This window comes from Dipteris shenzhenensis, chromosome 19 (genome assembly GCF_047967505.1).
Source record: "Dipteris shenzhenensis isolate YYH24624 ecotype China chromosome 19, Dip_SZ_1.0, whole genome shotgun sequence".
Taxonomy (NCBI): Eukaryota; Viridiplantae; Streptophyta; class Polypodiopsida; order Gleicheniales; family Dipteridaceae; genus Dipteris; species Dipteris shenzhenensis.
The window spans coordinates 43,851,457-43,875,861 of NC_141614.1; the positions used below are offsets into that span (position 1 = coordinate 43,851,457).

Genomic DNA, 24,405 nt, shown 5'->3' on the forward strand with positions numbered 1-24,405 from the left:
AGTCCACTCGCTTCACAACACTCACTGTAACTTGATGCAAATACTACGTCACACATCAGCCCCAGTGAACTTGATGTCAACAGTTTGTCACCGTCAGCCCAGTTGAATCGTCAAAGTGATGGAGTCACATGACAACCAAAACTAAGTTCTGCCATCTAGATCCCGTTCTATTTCTCAAACACTACGCGCAGTGAATCGTGATACTCAGCCAATCCGCCTCACAAGCTGGGATCACCAGCTCTTATTAGAATCCCTGTAGAAACTCTCGCCGCTCAACAACAACATAGGAGGTTTTCCACCCAGTCACAACAGATCAAACAAGAGTCACCGTACTAGAACCTCCTGGATGCACCCAATGCCACTCCTAAGCCCAATGGTCGCTTACCATTTTAGGTATTAGTCCACTTAGGACACTAACACCATTTAGTACTACCTGCACTAACTAGGCAGAATCCCCTTTTAGTTCACGCAAAAGCCCATTCTTAGGCCCCTTAAAGCCTAACCACCATTTACTAGTGTCTTACTCCTAGCTTAGGCGTCCCCCCTAGCGATAAAATTACATGATAACATCATTGATGTAGCATTGTGGAACTTTAATTGATAGCGTACATGATGCCTGATGGAAAAAAGGGAAACAACACCTAGTGTCCATACAAAGACATCTTGCTTTATATCAGTACAAGGTGAGTTGTTTTACATCAGTTAGGGGCAGAAAGAGAGAGAGAGAGAGACTGTGTGTGTGTGTGTGTGTGTGTGTGTGTGTGTGTGAGAGAGAGAGAAGGGAAGAATAGGGCTTTTGGGAAGGGGAGTAGGGCGAAAGGGTGGGGGGGGCGGGGGGGCGGTGTTTATTTATTTTGTGGGGCACTAAAAGGCTGATTGGAAAGATCAAAGCAATTGGACATGACTACATCACAAAATGTGCCCCTCCTTACAGAATTATTTTAAAGGATTAAGGACAAACTTCCCAAATAGGCATCGTCTCAAAAGTACTCAGTTAAAATAATACCTGGATTAGGGAAAATTCTCCGACGATCATTTGGGCAGGACAAAAAAAGGGCATTTTGAGGATTGAAGATCTCCCTGCATATTAGAGAGAACCATTCCCGTAAAACTCCTGGTCCTGTTGCATCCTCTGCAGCAAACTCCACAGAAATTCCCCCTTGTAAAGCATCGGGATCAACATATGCTAGCAAATCAAAGGACTCAGAAAGCAGCTGAGATCGATGCACCATAATCTCATGCCTATCATCATGATCGTCCTGTGGTTCTGGGAGCATTGCCATCACAAGCCTCCTCTTTGGTTCAAAGTCCAAGAGATATGTATGTTCGAGCAGCCAAGAATGATCATCCTGCCATCGTGACTGCTTGATAAGCACATTCAAGGCCAATCGCCGTGCCCGGAGCATCGTAAGCAGATCCTCCATAGCACCTTCATATAGCTTAGCTATTGCATGCAGGCCTTTAAGTACAACCAAAAATGGGGCCCAGCCAAATGGCTTTTCATCTGCTACGACCAACCCTGATATTTCATGGGGTCTTTCAGTGACTTGGATGACTGCTTCTAAGCAATTATCTATCTCTTGAAGAAGTTCCTGGAACAGCCTTTGTAGCCACCTTTGAGATCCTATCTCCCCTTTGTAGCCCCCATCCTTGGTAATAGCTTCATCTACCAAAGGCATAGAGTCCCTGCCAAAGGCATCCTTGCTCAGGAGAGCTCCACAATGTGCATCCACCTTTTCTGTGCAATGTATATAAGCAATGTTCTCAGCCTTCAAAGCAATCGATGGTGAAACAGAACTTTCAATCCCTTTGCACGCTTCCATGGCTTTGCAAAGAGGTATAACAAATGCTGTAAAGTCCTGCCCTTCTCTGACGTAGGAGGTAAAGTGAGTGGATTTTTCTTGGAAAGTATAACCCTTGGCTGTCCATCTTAAGTTTGAAGAGAGACGCAATGAAAGTTCATTGACAAACGGTGCAAAATCATGAACAATACTTTCTGCCTTCGCTTCATTAAAATATGTGCTTCCGTGAGCAACACCTACTGTGTCAAGCAAGCAGGCAAGGGCATTGCGGCAGACAGGATAAAGGCTGTGATTCGGTGCACTCTTGGCAAGCAACTTGCAGAAGTCCAAGAGAACAGGTGCACAATGGCAATGGATATGTGCAGGTAAGCAGTCCTCACTGGAACAAAGAAATAGCTTGATTGACTCTTCTGCACACTCACGGTTGCTTTCAACAGGTGAAAGTAACAGCATAACTAATGCAGATGTGGCTCCAGCGAGTTGAAAGACCTGCATGTGTTCAGAAAATGGGACAGATTTCATTGCCATCTTCAAAAAATCTTTCACGCCAGACTTAATGCTATCCTGATCCTGAGCCTGCATCAACTTAACCCTGAGGTGTCCTTCTTGATTTCCCATTGCGCAAGTTCGCCTTATTGTAGCAACTAGATCATTAATGAGCTGCCATGAATGAGGAAGAGCAGTGCTACGCATGCGGGCAACCAGATAAAGGGTCGCATCGTTAGCCACTCGACACTCTACAAGTGTCTGGTCGTGCTGGAGCTGCCTCCCAAAATATATTAGGCGTTGCTCTGATATTGGTAGACCTGTCTTTAAAAAGATTTGCCTATGAACAGACTCGATTGTATCAAATGCATTTGCATGAAGAACGATAGTGCGACCATCAATAAAAGTCCTAACAAAGAACTGAAGCCGTAGGTGAGACCTGCCAAATGCTTCATAATCTAAACTGGGAAGGTTTTCATCACAGAAAGAATCACCCTTAGAACTTGAGCAGCTGCTAGTGACCGAGCCGTTTTTGCTACTACTTGCGCAAACATCTGCAAGTGCAATCTTGTCATCCATACTTCTGGAGCTGAATTGGAAGTCAAATTCTGTTTCCTTCTCCTGCTGCCTAATCCTAACGTTTTCCGTCTCAAAATCTCTTCCAGGGGTCTCATTCCCCCTTGACACACTCGTCTCTGATTCTCCATGATCACTTTCCTTTTGTACACCAACATCAGCCCCCGCTTTCCCTAAGCCCCCCGTTTCAGGATATTGAAAAGTCACTGACGCTTCCGAAGACCTTCCAACCAATGGATCAACATCGTCTGGGGTTTGCCTAGCCGAATGTCCGGGTCTATCCTCAGCAGCAAGGTTTAAGCCACAGTTCATGCTATCATCCACACTCATTTCCATAACTACATCTCCGTGATCGTAAGCTGTGGTCCTAACGGAATCGCCGATGCTCCCGTCCCTAGAATTATCACACACGGCCTCATGATCCCAGGGGGCATCAGCATCATTGGCTGCATTGCCTTCCTCTTCCCTCGACTGAGTCTCCTCGTCCAAAGCCTGAGCCTCTACATGAGTAAAAGAATCGAGCCTTTCTCTGCCACTTACCGCAGGAGCAATCCTCTCCGACAAAGCATCCCTAGTTTCTCGTCTTGGTCGGACCTGTGAATTGGCTAATCCCGAAAACTCGGCGGGTTCGACGTCCAGCTCCTCCAGCTTGCGCTTGATAGGACCTATTCTGAAGAGCGGCCCTGCGGACTGCAACATCGCAATCGATGCCGTCTCCATGCCCCGATCATCTGCCCGCTCTCTACCCCTTGTGAGAGGAAGCCGCCGTGCGGGGACTGCAGACGAACATCGTGTGGCAGCCTGCGACACAGCCGACTCGTCTTCTCGAACTTCCATATCAGTCTCGGCCCCGTCGCCTCTGCTACAAGAGGTGAGAGCGGCGTGGCGCAAGTGGCCGAGGAGCCTCCGGAAAGAATGAGCGAGGCTTGCAAGAACCATCTAAGTCAAGCGAAGGGGGAGGGGGAGGGGGGAGGGGGAAGACCGTCATGGGGGCAAAAGTGCGGGGAGGTCATGGGGGGAGGGGGAGGAGGAGGCGAAGCATTGGGGGGGGGGGGGGAGGAAGGAAAGGATTCGATGGAGATCGGGAGATCTAGGAAAAAGGGAGGTGTTTGGGGGGAAGGAGGAAGGGGGAGTTTGTGGCTATGGCGGGAGGGGGGGATGAAAAAGAGAAAGGTTTTGGCTATGGAGGAAGAGGAAGAAGCTTGGTGGCTATGGCGGACGGGAAGCTTCACAGGAGAGGTTTTTGGCTATGGCGAAGTGAAGCTTTCTAATGACAAGAAAGAAGAAAAAAGCAATTGCGGGTGGCAAAACAAAAAGGAGAGAGATGCCCTCAGTGGCGTCCTCCTACGTGTCCCCTTGACTTGGCTCACACCTCACGTCCCCCTCCCCCGTCCCCCCTGTCCCTTTCCACCGCAGCATTCCCCTCCTCATTTGACCCCGTCCACGTCAGATCTCCAACCTCCCTTTCTTTCCTGTCCCCGCGTGGCAGCTCGCCACCTCAGCACACGCTCCTGCCCCCCGGCCTGGGCGCACACCCCGCCTCCATGTCCCCCCCTGTCTTTCCACCTCAGCATTTCCTCCTCTTTTGGCGCCACCGCCCTCCACGTCATCTCCATCCCTCCACGTCACACCTGCCCTTTCTTTCTCGCTTCTCAACCCTATCACATACCTCCCTTCCAACGCAAGCACACCCCTTCCAGCCAACCTTGTTGCCAATAGAGGCCTTCCCGCTGCCACGCACGTTCACACCCTTCCCGCCGACACATATTTGTGGCGGTCCCATCACCTCTCGAGGTACGTTTGGGCCAGCCAACCATCCACGTCATATCTCGCCTGCCTCCCATTGGCTACCTTCGACCACGCAGCAATGCATATTAAGAACACATTTGGGCATGGGGTGTCTCATGGCTTCCCTTGCACATTAAGAGATTAATAGGGCAACGATGTCGCTATGCACAGTTGTGCGGGGAGGCATATTTTTAATCTTATCAAAATGCTTACTATTGTGTTTAAAAAAAGGTTGTCTTCCTATGCATGGAGACTTTCTCAAACGTACAGATCCATCATACACATTTCAATATACGAGTGTGCGCGCACATGCATGCAAACATGCATCCTTGTATACCTGGGTGTGTGTCTGTCTCCAACAAAAGATATCTTGAGTGACACGCATTATTTCCCCCTTTGAAAGAGTGCAAGGTGTCCAAAAGAAACCATGAACTATCCAACCTCAATAAAAGTAAACTTACGAAAAACTAAAGATCATTCAAATGTTAAAGAATCTTGGTGATGCCGTATTTTCATATTTTCATTCTATGGATGATGTTCGTGCTCTTAGAATCATTGGTTTAAACAATTGTTAACCATCAATTTTATGTCGCATTCCAAAAGCTTGTAAAGAAAAGCAGGAGACACTTTAGCTTTGAACGAACTTACTTTACAAAAGACGTGCTTCCTTTTTTGTTTTAGCAATAGAATTTGATTTCTCTTCATGAAAGCGCTTTTTAAAAACAATAAAACCTATAGTTATGCCCTTTTTTTGCATTAAATACTTCATGTTCTTCTTATGGTTTGATAACTTTATGCCTACTGAGCAAAGACATGGTTTGAATCCTACAAAGCAACGTTCCAATGTAAGAGGAGGAGCATTAGTCATCTATAAATAAGGGTTGATTATTCAAACATCCATTTCAAGCCCTCTTGCCCTGAGCGACGGCTCTTGGTATAAGGCCAAATTTTGTAAGGTCATTCTTTTTGGGGGCTAACCACCCTGTTAATATATTCGGCATTTATATTATATTTTATTTTTTAAACATCTATTTGCCTTGTTGATATAATTATCTCCTACCATTGAGAATGTAAAAGTCTTTCAAGGGACATTAATCAAGCTTCATAGTACAAATGTTTCATTTGTTCATTGTAGTTCAAAGTCAATGTGCACTATGTTCCATTTATAAAAATAAAGAGTTGAATCATTACATTACGTCGGAGGATGAGTAGATAAGTAAGAATAAGCCATGAGTTCTTAATTGCGAAAATCAAAGAATAAGCCATGAGTTCTTGGTTATGAAAATGGGGGAATGACATAAACACGTGAAAAAGTTTGGGAATGTTTCGCCTCTCGCTCCCAATTGCTATATGAATCATGTGAAAAGCATTTACGTTAAGAAAGTTATGAAATTTTTAAGTAAATGCCATTATTTGGCATAACCTATGTTGTATATAACCTCTATATAGCAAAGGCTGAATATGATAGGGTGCTATTTCAATTCATATCATTTTCTTGTAAGACATTTGAACTTAAAATTGATTAGTTTACCTCAATCAACAGAAGCTATCATAAAAGTTGACGAAGTCGTCGTCGTGAAAATGCTCCACATATATGCATGTCATGTCAATTCTATACACTTACTTTTAAATAGGAAACAATCTTTTGTTTATATTGAGCTCATTAGAGGAATTTGATAAGAAAGTTCGTTAAGAGAAAGTTTTATACTAAAGCAAAATTTACTATGCTTACATTTTATAGCCTCATTAAATGAATGAAAATGGCACCCTACCATATTTAACCTTTGCTACATACCACCTAGGTTTTGTCACATAATGGTTGAAGTTATCAAGGGTATAAAACATAAGACCCCAATTTCATTACCACATGTGGCATGGTAAATATCTTATAGCTTGCAAAATTTGAGCAACCCATTTTCATTATTAACATGCATCCTATGGACAAAAACGTTCCTTGATTAACAAGCTTGCAAAATTTGAGCAACCTATTTTCATTATTAATATGCATCCTATGGACAAAAACGTTCCTTGATTAACAAGCCAAGTAAAATTGATTGATTGATTGATTGAGAGAGAGAGAGGGGGGGGAGGGGGGGGGGGAGGGGAGGGGGGGGGGGATGGGAGGGGAGGGAGGGAGGGAGGAGGGAGGGAGGGGGAGAGAGAGAGAGAGAGAGAGAGAGGGGGGGGGGGGGGGTTGGGGGGGGCCAGGGGGGGGAGAGAGAGAGAGAGAGAGAGAGAGAGAGGGGGAGGGGGGGGAGGGGGGGACAGAGGGAGAGAGAGAGAGAGAGAGAGGGAGAGAGAGGGGGAGACTGACCTTAACTACTAATGCTCGATCACCCAACTCTCTTAGAGGCCAATACATTGATTCCCAGCATCAAACATCAAATGGGGGCACCAATGATGATGTGCGCAATGAGAGAGACTGACCTTAACTACTAATGCTCAATCACCCAACTCAATTAGAGGCCAAACATTGGTTCCCATTATCAAACATCAAAGGGGCACTAATGATGATGTGCACAATTGGACCACTTAGCAAAATCCAATAAGCTCAACTTCAAAAGCGCTCCTTTGAGGTTGTTTTTGGGTATAGCATTCCTATCTACATATGGAAGAGGAATATGTAAGGTGAAGTGATTTGAGAACCATCCAAGTAGTCATACTTGATATGTTTACCCTACCATGTGTTAAAGGCCTAAAGGAAACCCCTTTGTATACATAATTAAAATAAAGAGCCTTTGGAAGAGAACAAATATATGCTAAACCAATGTATAAACTTCTAGGATGCTCCATGATAGCAATAAGTAAATAACCAAGAAGTTGAATTTCAGAAGGCACATTAATTGCATACAAAGTTCTGTCCCAGTAGCGGAGTGGAGGCAGGGAGTGGAGGTCAAAGTATTTGTGTGTTATCTTGGAATGTTAGAGGGTGGTGTGGGAGTGTGAAACAGGATGCATGCATGAGGGTGATCCCTAGGAGGTGACCACAAGTTGTTCTCCTTCAAGAATTGAAGAGTGGCCAAGATGATAGCTAGTGGTTTGAGTGTAGGAAAGTTGGGTTCGATGTTTTGGCCAATTGTCCCCAAATAGGCAAAACTGTGGTAGCAATTCTGACCCACAAGTCCATACAAGCTAGAGAGCTTGCTTGTGATTCAAAGGTTGGTTCGTTGCAGTCTCGACGTGTAAGGATGGTTTTGAGTGAGTCTTTACGCCCCTCATATGCCCTTGGAGAGGCGGAGATGTTGGGAAAATCTATTGTTCGCCTTGATTGATGAACACTGGCTAGTCGGGGGGGATTGGAATTTCATCGAAAGAGAAGCTAATAGGTCGCATGTGATTTCATCTATCTCAGGGGCGAAGAAGGAAGCCTAGGGCAAGCTAATAAGTAGTAGGGTTTGATTAAGTGTGTAGAACTAGATCCTGAAGGTATGAAGGGATTTTCCTAGTCTTAACGTAGGAAAGGTGTAGATTTTTTGCACAAGTCGATTGAATCAGATCTACAGCTTCGGCGAAGGATGGTGCCATGGAAGGAAGAGTTACATGCCGCTCTGATCACCTCCCTATCATCTAGTCCTTTTGTGTGCCAATGGCAGCGGTCAGGTCATTAGACGTACCGTTCACATTCAAGAAGACCCACCTTGCCTCCAAATTTTTTTGCACAAATATGAAAAGAATTTGGACAGATCACTCTTCTAGCTGCACACACCCGATTCAATGATGGGATGCTGCAATCTGTAGGGTAAGTAGAGGAGCAAGCCAAAGTGGGGAGAAAACAAGAAGGCGACATGATCCTTCTTGCCAAGAGTGCTACAAGAGCCATGATGTAGCAAGCCCCGAAAGGACCACATTCTGCCAACCTTAATGGCAGAAATAGAAGTGGCCATGCAATAAAGAGAATGGAGGAAGTCAATTGGGCCACAGTTAGATGTAGACAACGGTGGCTAGCAATATGAGACTGCCCTACTAATATTTCTTCCAAGCCATCAAAAGAAACCAGGAAGGAGAGATGGTGGGCAGGATCACAGATGCGAGTGGCAACCTGGTCATTGAATTTTGGCACGTTGCAGATGTTTTCAGGAAAGAACTCAGCTCAATTGTTGGCGAGGAGGCAGTCCAGAATGATGAATGGAATTGGAACCTTTTTAGAAGGCTTACTCGAGTATCTGATACTCAATGCTCGGCCTTGACCAGACCTTTTTCCACAGAGGAACTCAAGAGGGCTCTTTTCACTATGAAGGAGGACAAAGCATCGAGGCCAGATGGTTTTTCCATAGAGTTCTACAAAGAGTTTTGGGATTTGTTAAGCAATGATCTCGAGGCCAACACAACTATTAGAACAAGAGCTCTTTCTTCTGATGTCAATGCTGGGCTCGTCAAACTTTTCCCAAAAAGACAAGCACGGCTGAAGGTAGGTGAATGGAGACCAATTACTATGCTCAACATGAGCTACAAGATAGTTGCCAAGGCAATAGCCCTCAGGATCAGAGAAATATGCGTGGAGGTGGTCGATCATGAACATGCATGCAACACAAATAAGAAAGTCATCCTCTTCGGCTTTGATATCGACAAGGCCTATGACAGGGTGAGATGGGACTTTATCTTGGCTGTACTAACTAAGTTGGGGCTTGGTGGGGAATTAGTCTCCACTTTTTTTTGGTAATGCTTCGGCAATCCTGTGCTTGAATGGTGGAGTGGTGGGTACCCATGACATGAAGAGGTCGGTCAAGGATGCCCACTGGCTCCTGTGCTCTTCGTGGTATGCACCATTTCCCTGAACTTTTCACTCAAGACGGTGATAGATGAATGGAAAATCAGAGGGGTACAACTTCCCTCAGGTGGCTAGGTAAGTGTGCACCTATTTGTTGATGACATGGTCTCATTTTCAGTCCGGGTACCCCCTAGGACTTGGTGTTAGTGTAAAACAAAGATTTAATTGGTTTGCTATTAGAATCACGACTAAGCTTAGAGTGTGGAGTGGTTTGCAGAACGCAAGGGATCTCATAATTTACCACATTCTCTCGGCCTCAACGGAGTATGTGGAGACGGTGTGAAACTTCTCTAAATCTAACTAGCTGAGAATAGAAAATCTGTTTAGAAGTTTCCTCTTAGCAGAAACGGCGGTGACCAAAAGAAAGATGCACTACATCCCTAGCTGCCGAAGGAACAGGAGGGGCTAAGACTCCCAAATATCAGGACTTGTAATTGCTCCTTGATCTATAAGTGGCTTCCTTGGCTTTTTAACGGCAGCTCCCCATGGATAGAGATTATCAAGGTCAAGTTAAAGGTAGAGGAGTGGGGAGGTGCGATGGGCTGTCATGGTATCATCAACTTTTCTCAAGTTTTTCGATTTCAGTGTATGGGTTAGACTTGGTTGCAGGTCTAGTAGCTGCATGGAAAGAGGGAATTTCCGGCTCTAAAGGCGGTACTCCATCAGATGCTCTCCCTAAGACTTGCATCACCTCTCAAACCTTGGCACCCTTTGGTTTGCATGATAGAGTGAGGGTGCAGAATTTGTTCAAGAAAGGCATAAGAGTGTGGGAGGATATCTCAGATGGGAAATTGGCATGTTGTCGGCCGACCAAATTAAGGGGCGGGTATACTTGAGTGTAGGAGAAAGAGAGATGATGTGGGTGATGCTTGAGAGGATCCGGAGTGGCCCTCAAACACCGTAATTTTCGAGTCTTGGAGGGAGGATCAATGGGTGCTAGGGAAAACCCGTATCAAGAAAATCAAGTCTAGATGCATCTATCGTTGTCTTGTGCAGGATACCCCTCTCTTTCAGAACATGAACAGAAAATGGTCACTGAGAAGAGGTGAGGCCTGGTGGTGCCAACGCCTTAAACCATTTGGAAGACCTGTGTTTTCAGGAAGGCTTAGCTTCTTATTGGAAAGGTCATGCATTAATGGGTTCCTGTTCGTGCCAAGCTAGCTCAACATCTTTCGGTATCCCCAATCTGCCCTATGTGTAATAGGGCAATGGAAAATATAAGACATCTTCTGTTGCACTGCCAGACCGCACGTGAAGTGTGGAGGAAAGTAGAGTCCGTGATCTACGAATCAGGGTTGATGACCAAATTTTATATAGCCTCCAACCAGAGGCTAGTTCTTCTAGGTGAAGTTGCAAGATTACCCTCATCTGTCGTCACTTGTTGGCCTTACATAAGGGTCGTCGTGATGATGGCGGTGTGGGGTGTGAGAAACTCTTTAGCATTTAGAGGAGATGTAATCATTGACCGTGAGGTTGTTGTCCTATTTCAGGGGAAAGGTATGCTAACCTCCAAGGATCCAGTGTGGTCAGCAGAAACCGCATACTTGTGGCAGCCACTTGAGGTTCTAGTCTACTTTTAGCGTGTTGGGGTAAAGGCACATTGCCACCCTTTAAAATGTTACGACCCCTATGACTGTCTTAAGACAGTCATAGGGTGAATACCTAATCCTAATAAAACTTTTGAGTTTGTGGTGTGGCTCAACACATTTTACACACCCACACTCCTGGTGTCTCTCTCTCCTATCGTTCCACTCCTCTCTTTCCCTCACAAGTGGTATCAGAGCCACTCTCTCCCTCTCACTCCGGTCTACCCCCTCCCTCTCCCCTCGGGCCTCGTGCCCTCTGTTAGAAGGTGCGCGAGCAGGGCAGCAGCGCGCACAGTGCGCAGGAGCAGCCGCGCACAGTAGTTGCGCGAGCAGCTATAGCTGCAGTAGCAGCTAGCTGCTATCAGCAACCAGGCGGCCGCAGCCAGTGGATGCAGCTAACCGTACCGGCTGTACTGACGTCGTGATAGGCAGCCGTACCGGCTGTACCCTCAGCCAAGGGAATTTCGACTTTTTTTGTGGATCCGTGCCCTCGCAAGTACAGGGTACAGCAGGTACTCTGTGCAGGCACAGCAGGTACTTGCAGGTACAGCAGGCACATAATTTTTGTTTGGGGAATAAGGAAACAGTGAGAGCACTCTGCTCTTTTGCGTGGTACTTGCAAGTACACGCAGGTACAGAAGTACAACGAGGTTTTTTTTCTTGATGCATTCCCAGAATTTTTTAGTTCTAAAACTGTGTTTGAGGTACAGCAAGTACACTCGTGTCCCTCGTGCTTGAGGTGACTAGTGCCACAGTGTGTGGTAGTTGCACAGTTATGTTTCAGGAAGGTCAGATGCCTTGATTTTGCAGAGGGCTTTTATGCTTTTGCTGAGTGCAAATCTCAGTTTTTGGGTGACAATTTCATAGGGCTTTTGCCTGGAAGTGGGCTTTTGCCCAGATTTTGCTTGTAAGCACTTGAGTTACTGTTTGAGAACTTCAGATGCCTTTTATCCCCTTGGCAGAAGGGTGATTGTTTGGGATTTGTCCCATACTTTGTTGCAGGTTTTGTGACAGGCTGAGGTGTTTGGAGCCTTTTTTAGTGGACAAAACAGTGTATGACAAGTGGTTTATGCATATAAAATCAGTGCAATACCTCATCTGAGGTGGGAGAAGTGATCAGGACATTAGTGTTTTGTGTTTCGTCAGATGATGATGCACTTGTAAAGCACTTGTGGAACAGCTGCAGCATTCTGTAGTTACTATTTTATGCCTATTTGAGCACGGTACAGTGTGTCAGAAGGTACAGTGACTGGAGGGAAAATTTTCTGTTTTGCTGCAGGATTTTTTGACAGTAAAAAACAACACTATTGTGAGTGCTCCTGGCTCTTGATAGAGTAGGTTTTCTGAGAAATCAAAATTTTATTTAGTCATTTTTTGACTTACAGGGAGTCAGGCACTTTCCTTGTCTGATATGGCATCAGGGGGAAGTGAATCCTCAATACAATTATGCATTATGGGCAGAATAGTGTTTGAATGTACTTCTGCTAAAGAAGATTTCTAAGCCCATAAGGGTGAAGGGTGTCAAGCCATCTGGGATGGCAGATGATGAGTGGGAGGAGCTTAATTTGTCCGCAAGGGCGGCTATCATGCTTACTCTCACTGATTCTCTTGTGTTCAATGTTCAGGCTGAAAAGACCTCTTATGGCCTATGGAAGAGGCTAGAAGAGTTGTATGCCCAAAAGAGCTCAGCCAGTAAGGTTTATTGGTTGAAGAAGCTTGTCAACCTTCGCATGAAGGAAGGTATAGCTATGACCTCACACTTGAGTGAGTTCAATGCCATCTTTACACAGCTTATCGCACAGGGATTGAACCTTGATGAGGAATTCAAGGCTACTTTCTTGTTGTGTACCCTCCCTGAGAGTTGAGACACTTTCAAGACCACTCTGTCAAATTCAAATGTCACTCTTATGTATGCTGATGTGGAGAGCTCTCTCCTTATGGAGGAGATGAGCAGGAAGAATAATATGGGCAGCAAGTCTTCCAATGCTTTGCAGGTACAGGAAAGAGGTAGGACTCAGCAGAAGGGGAGATCTGCTGGCAAGTCCAAATCCTGCAGTCATTCCCGTGGCAAAAAGGATATTGAATGCTTTTACTGTGGCAAGAAGGGACATGTGAAGTCTAAGTGCTTCAAGTTTATACGGGATCAAAAAGCCAAGAAGGCTGGGACAAAGGATGCAGGCAGTGGAAGCGAAGGCAAAGGCAAGGCCAAGGCAGATGACTTGGATGCAGTGAATGTTGCAGCAGAGGATAGTGACAGTGACAGACATGATGTATTATGTTCTTCTACTGTAATTGCACATACATTGGTTGTTGATGGCCATGACATGCACACCTGGCTCTTGGATTCAGGTGCTTCTTTTCATGTTACGCCTCATAGGGAGTGGTTTACTTCCTACACAGGTACTCATGGAGTTGTTCACCTTGGGAACAACTATGCATGTCAGATTGCAGGGATTGGCATATTCCCAACTGTGGCATAGCCGGTTGGGACACGTCCGTTAAAGGAATGCAAGAACTGTCACGTTTGGGTTATCTGCCGTCTCTTTCATTTTCAGATTTGCCTACTTGTGATCATTGCATTTTTGGAAAGCATCCTATGACTCCTCATAAGAGGAGAACTCCCCAGAATAGAGCACCGCTTGATCTAGTGCACACTGATTTGTGTGAGATGCCACAGCTATCACTAGGGGGTGCAAAGTATTTCATTACTTTTATTGATGATGCCACACGCAAAGTGTGGGTCTATTTCTTGAAGCATAAGAGCGATGCCTTAGATGCTTTCAAGAAGTTTGTCGCTCAGGTTGAGAATCGGACAGGACGCAGAGGCTGAAATGCCTCAGATCCGATAATGGGGGTGAGTATGTGTCACATGCTTTTGTACAGTTATGCGAAGCTAAGGGCATTAAACAGGAACTCACAGCCCCTCATAATGCATCTCAAAATGGTGTGAGTGAGGGGATGAATCGAACTATTCAGGAGAAAGTTCGATGTATGTTGTCTTATGCTGCATTGCCCCATGGCTTTTGGGCAGAAGCCGTGCAAACAGCAGTTCACCTAATTAACAGGTCGCTGAACAAGGCAAGCCACCTTCATATAAGCACTTACGTGTGTTTGGCTGCGAGTGCTTTGCTCATGTACGCAAAGAACTGCGCACCAAACTGGAGCCAAAGTCTTTCAGATGCATCTTCATGGGTTACGGTGACGAAGGTGAAATGGGGTACAGGTTATGGGATCCTGTCAAACGGAAGATTATACGCAACAATGTTGTCATCTTTAAAGAGAATAGTGTACACAAAGAACCCATGCAACCTATGGAATATAGGAGGGTTGTTTATGATGATGTCGGACAGCAAAGACTGCCCATTAATATGCAGTAGCAGGCTGCTGTAAATAACCCTGTTCAAGAGGGTTTACAGGCTGAAAATCAGCCAGACAATTTTGCCAATGATGCACCACTAGATATGCCAGCAAATGGCGCTGTAGAGAACAGCCAAATATGGTGGTACAGCCACCCGTCATGCATGACGAACAGGCTAGACAGCAGCCTAATACGAAACATTTTGTTAGGAGGAGCACACGTGTACAACGGCCTCCTGACAGGTTTGTTCTAGGAGCCAATAATGTGGCTGATTTTATCATGCTGATAGATTGTGGTGAGCCTTCCAGCTTTAGGGAAGCTATGGGAAGAACAGAGAAAAGGAAGTGGGAGAAAGCCATGCAGTTAGAAATGGACTCCCTACTTCAAAATGATACATGGGACTTGGTGCAGCTACCTGCAGGTAGAAAGGTTTTGCCATGCAAGTGGGTTTACAAAGTCAAAGTGGATTCAAATGCTTTACCAAGGTATAAGGCCAGATTGGTTGCCAAGGGATTTAAGCAGGAGAACGGCATTGACTTTGATGAGATCTTTTCCCCTGTAGTCAAGATGACTACTTTGAGAGCAGTGTTAGCTCTTGTTGCTCATGAGGACATGGATTTATGTCAGATGGATGTGAAGACTGCTTTTCTTCACGGAGATCTCCATGATGAGATCTACATGAGTCAGCCAGAGGGATATGCTGTTAAAGGGAAAGAGCAGCTTGTGTGTAAGCTCAAGACAAGCTTGTATGGACTCAAGCAGGCACCAAGGGAATGGTACAAGAAGTTTGATGCCTTCATGCACTCCCAAGGGTATCATAGGTGTGAGACCGATCACTGCTTGTACACCAAATGGGCAAAGGATGGCAGTTTGATGCTACTCATTCTATATGTGGATGACATGCTGATTGCCAGCAAATCTCAGCAGGAGATCATTGCTTTGAAGAAGCAACTACATAAGTCTTTTGACATGAAAGACTTGGGTGATGCAAATCACATACTAGGTATGCGAATTACTCGTGACAGGTCTAAGGGACTTTTGTTTCTATCACAGGAAGAGTACATTGGCAAGGTACTGCAGAGGTTTAACATGGAGGGGGGGAAGTCTATTAGTACCCCGTTGCCTCCTCATTTAAAACTCAGCAGTAAGGATAGCCCCAGATCAGATGATGATAAGGCTGAGATGGCCAAGGTTCTGTATGCATCTGCAGTTGGTTCTTTGATGTATGCCATGGTTGCCACTAGTCCGGATATTGCTTTTGCGGTGGGAGTCATTAGCAAGTATATGGCAAATCCAGGCAAGCGGCATTGGGAAGCAGTGAAAGGCGTCTTGAGGTATCTCAAGGGTACCAAAGACTTGTGCATATGCTATGGTAGGCAGGATGCATTGGTGCATGGTTTTACAGATTCAAACTATGCAGGGAATGCAGATAACTGGAAGTCTACTACCGGTTATATTTTCACATTTGCAGGAGGTGCTATATCATGGGTGTCTCAGTTGCAGAAATGCATTGCACTGTCAACCACTGAAGCTGAATATGTTGTAGCCACTGAGGCTTGCAAGGAAGCAATATGGCTTACTCGGCTGGTGGGAGATTTGGGCATTACAGGAGATATGGCAGTTTTGCATTGTGATAGTCAGAGTGCTATCATGTTGGCAAAGAATCTGGTCTTTCATCAGAAGACCAAGCACATAGATGTGAAATACCATTTCATCAGGGAGGTACTGGAAGACAAGCGGCTTGAGCTTGTGAAGGTGCATACTGATGATAATCCTGCAGATTTGCTCACTAAGAGCTTGCCTACAGAGCGGTTTGCACATTGTCGCCACATCATGGGATTAGGATGAGACCATTCTTATTTTATGGTCTTGTATACAGTAACTGTATATTGCTGTAATTTTTATTCTTTTCTCCCCTTTAGGCACATTGGCCTTTAGGTGGGAGGTTGTTGGGGTAAAGGCACATTGCCACCCTTTAAAATGTTATGACCCCTTAAGATAGTCATAGGGTGAATACCTAATCCTAATAAAACTTTTGAGTTTGTGGTGTGGCTCAACACATTTTACACACCCACACTCCTGGTGTCTCTCTCTCCTATCGTTCCACTCCTCTCTTTCCCTCACATAGCGTAGGCTATGGGTGTGTCGCCCCCCATGTGTTATAGCCAAAATTTGTAATCTAGGCCCTTTTTCTATGGGTCAATCCCCTAACATATTCAGTGTTTTATTTTATTTTATTTTAAATGCAAGCACATTGGTAGTTCCAATAGGAGACTATGACATTGTTTGTTGACTATGAATCGAAGCAATGCCTTCATGCAACATGTAAATAACAAACTAAAAATGATAGTTTCTATCTAGATGGTGACCAACACTCCAACGTCTCCTCTATTGGTATTATGCATTGATCAACAAGCAAAATGTCATGCTCTATATTGAGTTATCTTCCAAGAATTATCTAGAGTTTATGGGGCTTTGACAATGGACTTGATCCCACTTAAATGACAATAAATTACCTATCCATTGGTCCACATAATTGGCCCTTAGGATCTATATCTTTGATGTCACTTCTCATGACACTTAGATTGAATTCCAAATTGTTAAGCAATAATTAGCATGCAACCTACAAAGATAACCCTTTAATAGTAAAACAATACTCATTGATTTCTTTTTTGGCATGCATATGCTACAATGCATTAGATATTTATCCCAATATTAATAACATTACGTCTCCAAACTATAGTTGCAAAGAAAGAGAAGGGGAGATGCCAAGAAAAGTTCGACAAATCTTGTATCTTTTTAAAGCAAAATCAACATGAGAGCTTTGTGTATTTTGTTTGAAAAACCAAGGGACATTAGGGTAAAAATGAGACCTTGTTAATTGTGGGATTATACAGCAACCTTTACGAAGTATAACAACGTAAAACATTGTAACCGCTCACCCTTCCTCCTCACTTTAGTCTTTACATAGTCTTGCACACATCCTTGACTTTACTATGCTTTCTCTTTCTTTCCATGCACAGTGATAAGTGAAATGTTTACAAACAAAAACTTGCAATTTAGGTGCTTGTTTCCATCCCAATAGAAACATTATGGGAGCATAAAAGACAATGTAGGTGCTTTTTTCCATCCCGATAGAAACATTATGGGAGCATATAAGGCAATGTAATGGATGTTCTTTTAACTTCTATCCTTTACAGTTTCTTTGTCAATGTATTCAATTTTACATAAATAAAGTACCTCTATAAGCCTCATACATCTCGAAGCTTACTTAAAACTTACATGAAAACCAAACTCAAGGGCCTAAACTTGTAGAAATTAACATGAAGATGGCCAATTCTATGCCTTATAATTTATGGCCATGATGAGTTAAACCTATTTAGTTTTTAAAAGGTTAAGGGGATAAGCAAAGAAAATTGGAGTAGGGGTGCACTAAATTTTTGTCTATATATGTTGATCATCTTTTTGTCTCACCCCTCAGTTGATAGTGTACCTGATGCTTGGTGTGTGCATGATGCTTGGCGGACAACAAAGTGCTTGTTGTGGAAGATGCCCTCTCTTGCACACGTGGTACACTTGGCATGCAATGTCCTAATAAATGCTTGGTTGCAGAGAAATGAGTGTTGTACTTACACGGGGTTATACAAGCATGGATAGAACCATATTGAGATGTGCACATGGGGACTTTCAAAACCATTGGTGCTGATTGGACAACCTGTGTGGCTCCATTCTACCTATCTTTGCTGCTCAAGGCTACATGGGCAAATGATGGGTGCAACCCTGGTACTTGGTTACTCGGCACTCAGGTTGGCTAGTTTGAATAGAGGCCAATGTTTTTCCACCATTTAACTTTTTCAGTGTTCTCATGGGTGTAATGGTCTAGTGCAGACAAAGCAGTCTTCAAAGCTAAGTGGTCAGACTAAGCGAGAGCACGGAGGGGGTGCTGCTATAGTCTTCTGATGCTTCGGTGGCAGTCATTAACATTGAAGGGAAATAGGTGGTGGATGAAGTGGTGGAGCCGTAGAGGCACTGGGTGCATCAACTAGATCTGGCAAGTCATGGGTCCGGATTGGGTCTTTGTTCCCTAGTGCTAGTGTCATAGGCCAAGGATATAGGGCATTGATGCCCACTACTACCTCCTTTGGATGTAGGTGGCATTGTTTCCTTCCACTGCTCAAACACTTGGACATATTTGGATCTACAATTCTCAAGTTTGCAAATTCATGCTTGAACCTTTTAAAGTACACCTGTGGCTCGGTCAATTTTGTGGTCAGCTTCTATAGACTTCCATGAGGTTGTGCCAAATATTGGTAGCCTCGATGATGGCAATCACTAAGATCGGTGAGGCATATGAGCTAAGTATAATAAGCAAGTAGAGTCTACACTATTGGCCTAGGAAGTTGGGGCACTTTGTGCTTGTTCCTAGATGCTCAACTTTGAATGTTGCTTGTTGTCGCTTGCTTTCCTTAATTGTCAGATAAAACTCGTGAGACAGAGTAGAGAGATACATCAATAGGCAAGTAATCTAGGTGAATAACTTGAGGCAAAAGTTGGTACATCGATTGGGAACCACTACCTATGCTAAGGCTACATCCATGGTGCGATAGGTTCAAAAATTGCTTTGTGTGGAGAAGACAGAGGCTAGGATTTTGAATGAGGACCACCTTAGCTGACTTGATCATCTTGGTCATTTAAGCCATGGTGGTGTGGCATCTTGGCAAGGTGCTCATGTGGCATCGAGAATGACCTCATCAAAGTTTGAATCTAATCAAGGGTCCTAACTAATCCTATAGTGCAAGGTTCTCTATCAGCAAGCCATTAATTTCATTGACTAGGCTCTCCACCCACAACTTGGTCAAGTGGTAATTGTAGTGATGGTGGTCTGGCTCATGTTGAAGTCATGGATGATTATTTTCCTACACTGTAACCTCCTTCCATGTGTTGTCTCTGTGCCAACATGGACTCAAGTAGCACAAAATGTGTGTGTAGAGTAGCGGCAAAGCTCCGCTTATACTTGCATAAATAAGGCTAGGAATAATCCCTCTTCGAAATCCAATTTGCATGTTCTACATGCAAGTTTTACATATGATTCCTACATGTAACATGCAACTCCTACATGCATGTTCTACATGCGAGTTCTATATGCAACTCCTACATGCAACTTCTAGATGCAAGTTCTACAAGTAGAGAGAGAATGTCTTATAATTCCTACATGCAGAGAGAGAAGCTCTCCAAGTTGTAAAAATACTCCATAATGGAATTAAGCCACAAGAGTCTTTGGGGCATTGTGTTGAGTTCTACTTTGGTATTCCAAGCAATTGTGTCCAAGTGTCCATGATTCCTTGCACTCCATGTCCAAAAACATGTCCTAACCTTGCAACTCCTCCCCTCTCCTCCAACCTTGCAACCCCTTCTCTCCCTCTTCTTCTCCCAACTCATTCTCCTCCCTCCTCCTCCTCCCTTCTCCTCCTCCAGTCTCCACCCTCTCCTCCCTCCACCTCCTCCCTTCTCCACCTCCTCCCTTCTCCACCCTCTCCTCCCTCCTCCTCCTCCCTTCTCCTCCTCCCTTCTCCACCCTCTCCTCCTTCTCCCTGCTCTTACACCTTCTTCCTCTCCCACTCCTATGCTCCCCCTAAACCCTTAGTTCTGCAACCCTTGACCTCCATGATCTATGAGGGAGACGAGTTCTTTGCCATGTACTCTACCCTGAACCTTGGATCCTCCTTTTGAACCCTGAACCTCCTAAACCTTGAAACCTCCTTTTGAACCCTGAACCTCCCTCTAGCCCTTAAACTCCTAAACCCTTCAAACCCTAATGAAGGTGAAAGCCTTCATTACCCCAATCAATGATGCACATTCCTATCACACATGCATGCACTATGTTTGCTTACCACACTTAAGCCTACGTCTCATCGGAATATGACTCGAGGTCCTAAGCTACACTTATACTACAAACAACGACACCGATATATCTATAGGTGATAAAAAACCTCGAAACCCTGCATACTGAGAATACCTTGCTCTTCCTGTAGAAGTCGTGGGAAAGAGCCAACACCATGCCTCAACGTGCTCACCCTAGGTGGCTACCAGGTTGGCTGGGTTTTCTTGGAACTAGAGCTGCCGAGGTTTCTTGGAACTAGAGCTGCAAGGAGTGAGCTCAGACTTTAGCTTGTCATGGGACTCTAGGAGTACTAAAGGCCATCAAGTTTAAATTTGAAGCTTAATTTGTGCTTCAGATGGCATTGTGCAATGGCATATCCATTGCTAATTTCTTCTTTAGTTATATCACACAACAAGGGGTGGTACTCAGTGCTTCATGATGTGATTAGTGTATGAATAGCTATGGCACCCCACTCGCACAAACTCCCAAATTTTCTTTAACCTCATGGATTGGCGGGAGGACTTATTTAAAAAAGAACAAATCTTCTACCTAGTGTGCCCCGATTGGGGTGCCTCAAAATAAGAGCGTGCTTCCTATTCTAATTACTACTCTAATGCGTTTGCTCGAAGTCGCTTGGTACCAAGCCACAGCTACTTGGAAGTGGTCTTGTTCTTATCACTAAGCTATTCCTGGTTGGGCTGCTCAAAAGTGGCCTTTTCTTCTAACTTCTCCATACTCTTTTTTGTGATCTCTTGCCAAGTTTGTTGCTCTATTTTTGTGGATTGGGAGGCACCTGTGGGCTGAGAGATACCTGTGGGTTGAGGAAGATAAGGATCCATGTCTTCATATCCTAGGCCATGTCTTCCTCTTGGGCCTTATCTTGGATAGTGTTGGGGAAGAAGGGATGTCCAATATCTTGCATGTCCGAGTATGAGGCACTATTTTCTTTTTGGGAAATGTAGTCTGGGATGGTTTTCTATGAGTTTGAGTGGCAAGAGATCAAGTTGGGCTAAACTAACAAGGCTATAATACCTGGCCCGAGCATAGTCTATACTTCATCATGCACAAATGCGGCCCAAGCTTACAATGAGCTTGGCGCTTGCACAAAACACCCCGCCTATCTACCTCTTATCGATCCGCGTATCCAAGACAACTACCTCATGTATGAGTATTCTACATATGTTTCCTACACTTTTCTTCAGCCCAATATACTCAAAGAGAATGGGCAAATATGCTCATGGACAATCTTGTTGGCCAAATAACCTTGTGATGTCAAGTAGCTGCCCTCCTAGAAGTACACCACATATTGGAACACTCAAAACAGATGAAGCATTGGGCAAGTGGGGAATAGGAAGACTCGTTGGCAATAATTCCTTGGTGACTTTAACATAATGTCTGCCGGTGAAAGGACAACAATCTCAATTGAAGTAAGGCACCAAAAGCACAATAGTAGCCTTAGTGTCCCAGGTCGTCTCCCACCACGGAAGCTCTGCAAATTGCTAGAGATGATTGAGCCTTAGTATCGATTTGGTTGCCAGGGTCATCTCCACTAAATGAGGTTCAAGGATGAAGGAGACCACCATTCTGCATGGTGCCAATGGGGATTCTAATTCAACTAGTGGACAAGGAATCCATTTCAAAGAGAATGGAGATGGTGAAGATGGTTATTGTGAGATCTATGGCAAGGGTGACAACGATTGAAGGTTGGTCAGAATAAGAGCTCAAAGGCATTACAAGAGCTAGGTATCAATTGAAAACAATATTGTAAGAAAGGTTGAAAGCCCCTCTTAGTGTGCATGGCACAACAACCTGTTGGCATCATTCCACTTCAAGAATTAATCCTCGACATGAGTGAACTACCCGCTTTCTCCATAATGACATTTAGTTATTCGTTGAGTTGACATGTCCAATTGAGGTGGGTTGTGCTGATGTAGACCAAGTATGAACACTTTGAGCAAGTTTTGCCTACCTAGTATGGCTTCAATCGATACCATAATGAGTTAGGAATGATGTCTTTGAAAATTGTCTAGTTGCACCATCCTATTGCCACAAACTTTAATAAGCTAGCAGGGTCCATTCCATTCAAGTTTTAGGTTGGTTTTGAGAGGATCTAGCATAATATTATATACCAAAATGAGCATTGCCTTTCTCAAATTCTTTGAAATAATGTGCTTATCATGCCAAGACTTTCTTCTATATTGAATGGCCTATTGTAACCAAGCTTCTTAGATTCCTAGTTCATCTAGCTCAGCAAGTTGGTATAGTCTTTTTGATTGCCTCAGGTTTTGCAACTTGGTGGTCAGTTGCCTTAGAACTAGAAATCCAAAGGGACCATAGATTTCAAACCAAATGCCATCTGAAATGGAATCAATCATGGTCACCTTGTGTGCTATGTGATACGCCCATAAGGTATCCAAATCCCAATGATGTGTGCTAACCATCTTAGTGAGAATGTATTTGGTTACTTTGTTGTTTGACTTGTCTTGGCCATTGTACTGATGATAATAGGTAGTTGCCACTCAATGTGTAACCATGAACTCAGTTGTCAAATATATAAACACTATTTATGAAATGTTTTCCTTGGTCATTGACAAAGTCAATTGTATAACCATACCTACAAATAATAAACATGTAGATTAACTTGACAATGTTGTGAGTTGAGTTTTCTTATAGTGCCTTGGCTACTACCACATGGTTGCAGAATCTATATCCACTATGATGTACTTGTTTTGTGTATACTAAACCACATTTTTGAATGGACTAATGTAGTCCAAGCCGTATCTCTAAAATGCTTCCCAAGACTGACTTGGTCGAATTGGTGTATGATGTGGTGGTAGCAAGCAACCTGTCCTTTAGCATACATCACATTCCACACATCAAGCATGAGCAGCTCAAAAAAAAGTACATCACAACCCTACTTGTAAAACCTTTTGAGATGTAATCTCTCCACTAAAGTGGCCTCCAGCGAGCCCGATACGTGCTTCATTTAGCACAATTGCTCGTTCATGATGAAGTACCCAACGACATTCATTGACAGATATTAAGGCATCTCATCATACTCAATTTTAGACAGATCCTTAGAAAATAATTGAGCATCTGGGAGCTTGGTTATGATTCCTTGAGTTTGATTTGGAGCAAGAAAACATGAAAGATAGTCGGTGCTAGCATGAGACTTCCCGAGTTTATGAATGATTTTGAAATTGAATTCTTACAACAGTGACATCCATCATACCAAGTGTGTTTCGATAACTGTATTGTTAATTAGGTACAATAAAGTGTGGTGATCAACGTAGAAGATGAAAGGACTACCAAGCATATAGTGTTGGAACTTCATGACACTATTAATTTTCCTAGAGCTTCACACTTAGTAGTGTTGTAATTGCACTCAGGTGGTGTCATAAGCTGGTTGGCATAGTAGACTACATTATCTAATCTACCATTTGGCTATGCCAATGGCATATCTTGGTGCATCTACAATACATAGAAAATCACATCCCACCTAGATTGCATTAGGATTGGTGTCATGGCTACTCATTTTTTGAGAGTGTGAAAGACTGCTAACAACTCCTTGTTCCATCTAGTAACTTTTTGGCCCGCTCATAAAGAGGAGCCGCAATCTTGGCAAAATACATCACAAACCTCTTACAGAAGTTGATGAGCCCCAAAAATGATATGAGTTGTGTTAGATTCTTAGGTTCTAGCATCTGATCAATTGCTCGAAACTTGCTTGGATCAGTCATTGTGCCTTCCTTGGAAATAACATGACCAAGCACTATACCAATCCAAACATAGAACTTGGCTAGTTCAAGGAGATCCTTGTCGTTTGCACCTAGCAAAATATGTATAGAGATTGTTGAGTAAAGACTAAAATCATCTAAATAAATAGCAATAAACTTAGCTAAGTACTCCTTGAAGGCTTGAACCATGAATCTTTAAAATGTTGATGGTACATTACGCAAATTGAATGGCGTGACTTTGTAGGCACATGCACCCATTTTGTAATGAATGTAGCCTTTTACTAATCCTTGATGCCAATGAGATCTAATTATACCCATTGTAACCATCCATGGACAAGTACATATTGTGTCCTGCAATTTGGTTGAGAATGCCATGGTGAAAGGAACTAAAGATGGATCTAACTTTGTCTAAGGATTGAGATA

The 24,405-nt window shown here is 43.9% G+C and overlaps 1 protein-coding gene across 1 annotated transcript in view; it reads right to left on the minus strand.

The window, feature by feature from the left end:
* The window catches only part of LOC147890509 (E3 ubiquitin-protein ligase UPL5-like), a 56,124-nt gene extending 52,008 nt beyond the window's left edge, over positions 1–4,116 (minus strand). The window contains exon 1 of the mRNA XM_087390452.1: positions 1,007–4,116. Coding sequence (XP_087246578.1) covers positions 1,007–3,803 — 2,797 coding nt within the window. The 5' untranslated portion in view covers positions 3,804–4,116. The remainder of the gene's footprint in view (positions 1–1,006) is intronic.
* Positions 4,117–24,405: the final 20,289 nt, after the last annotated feature.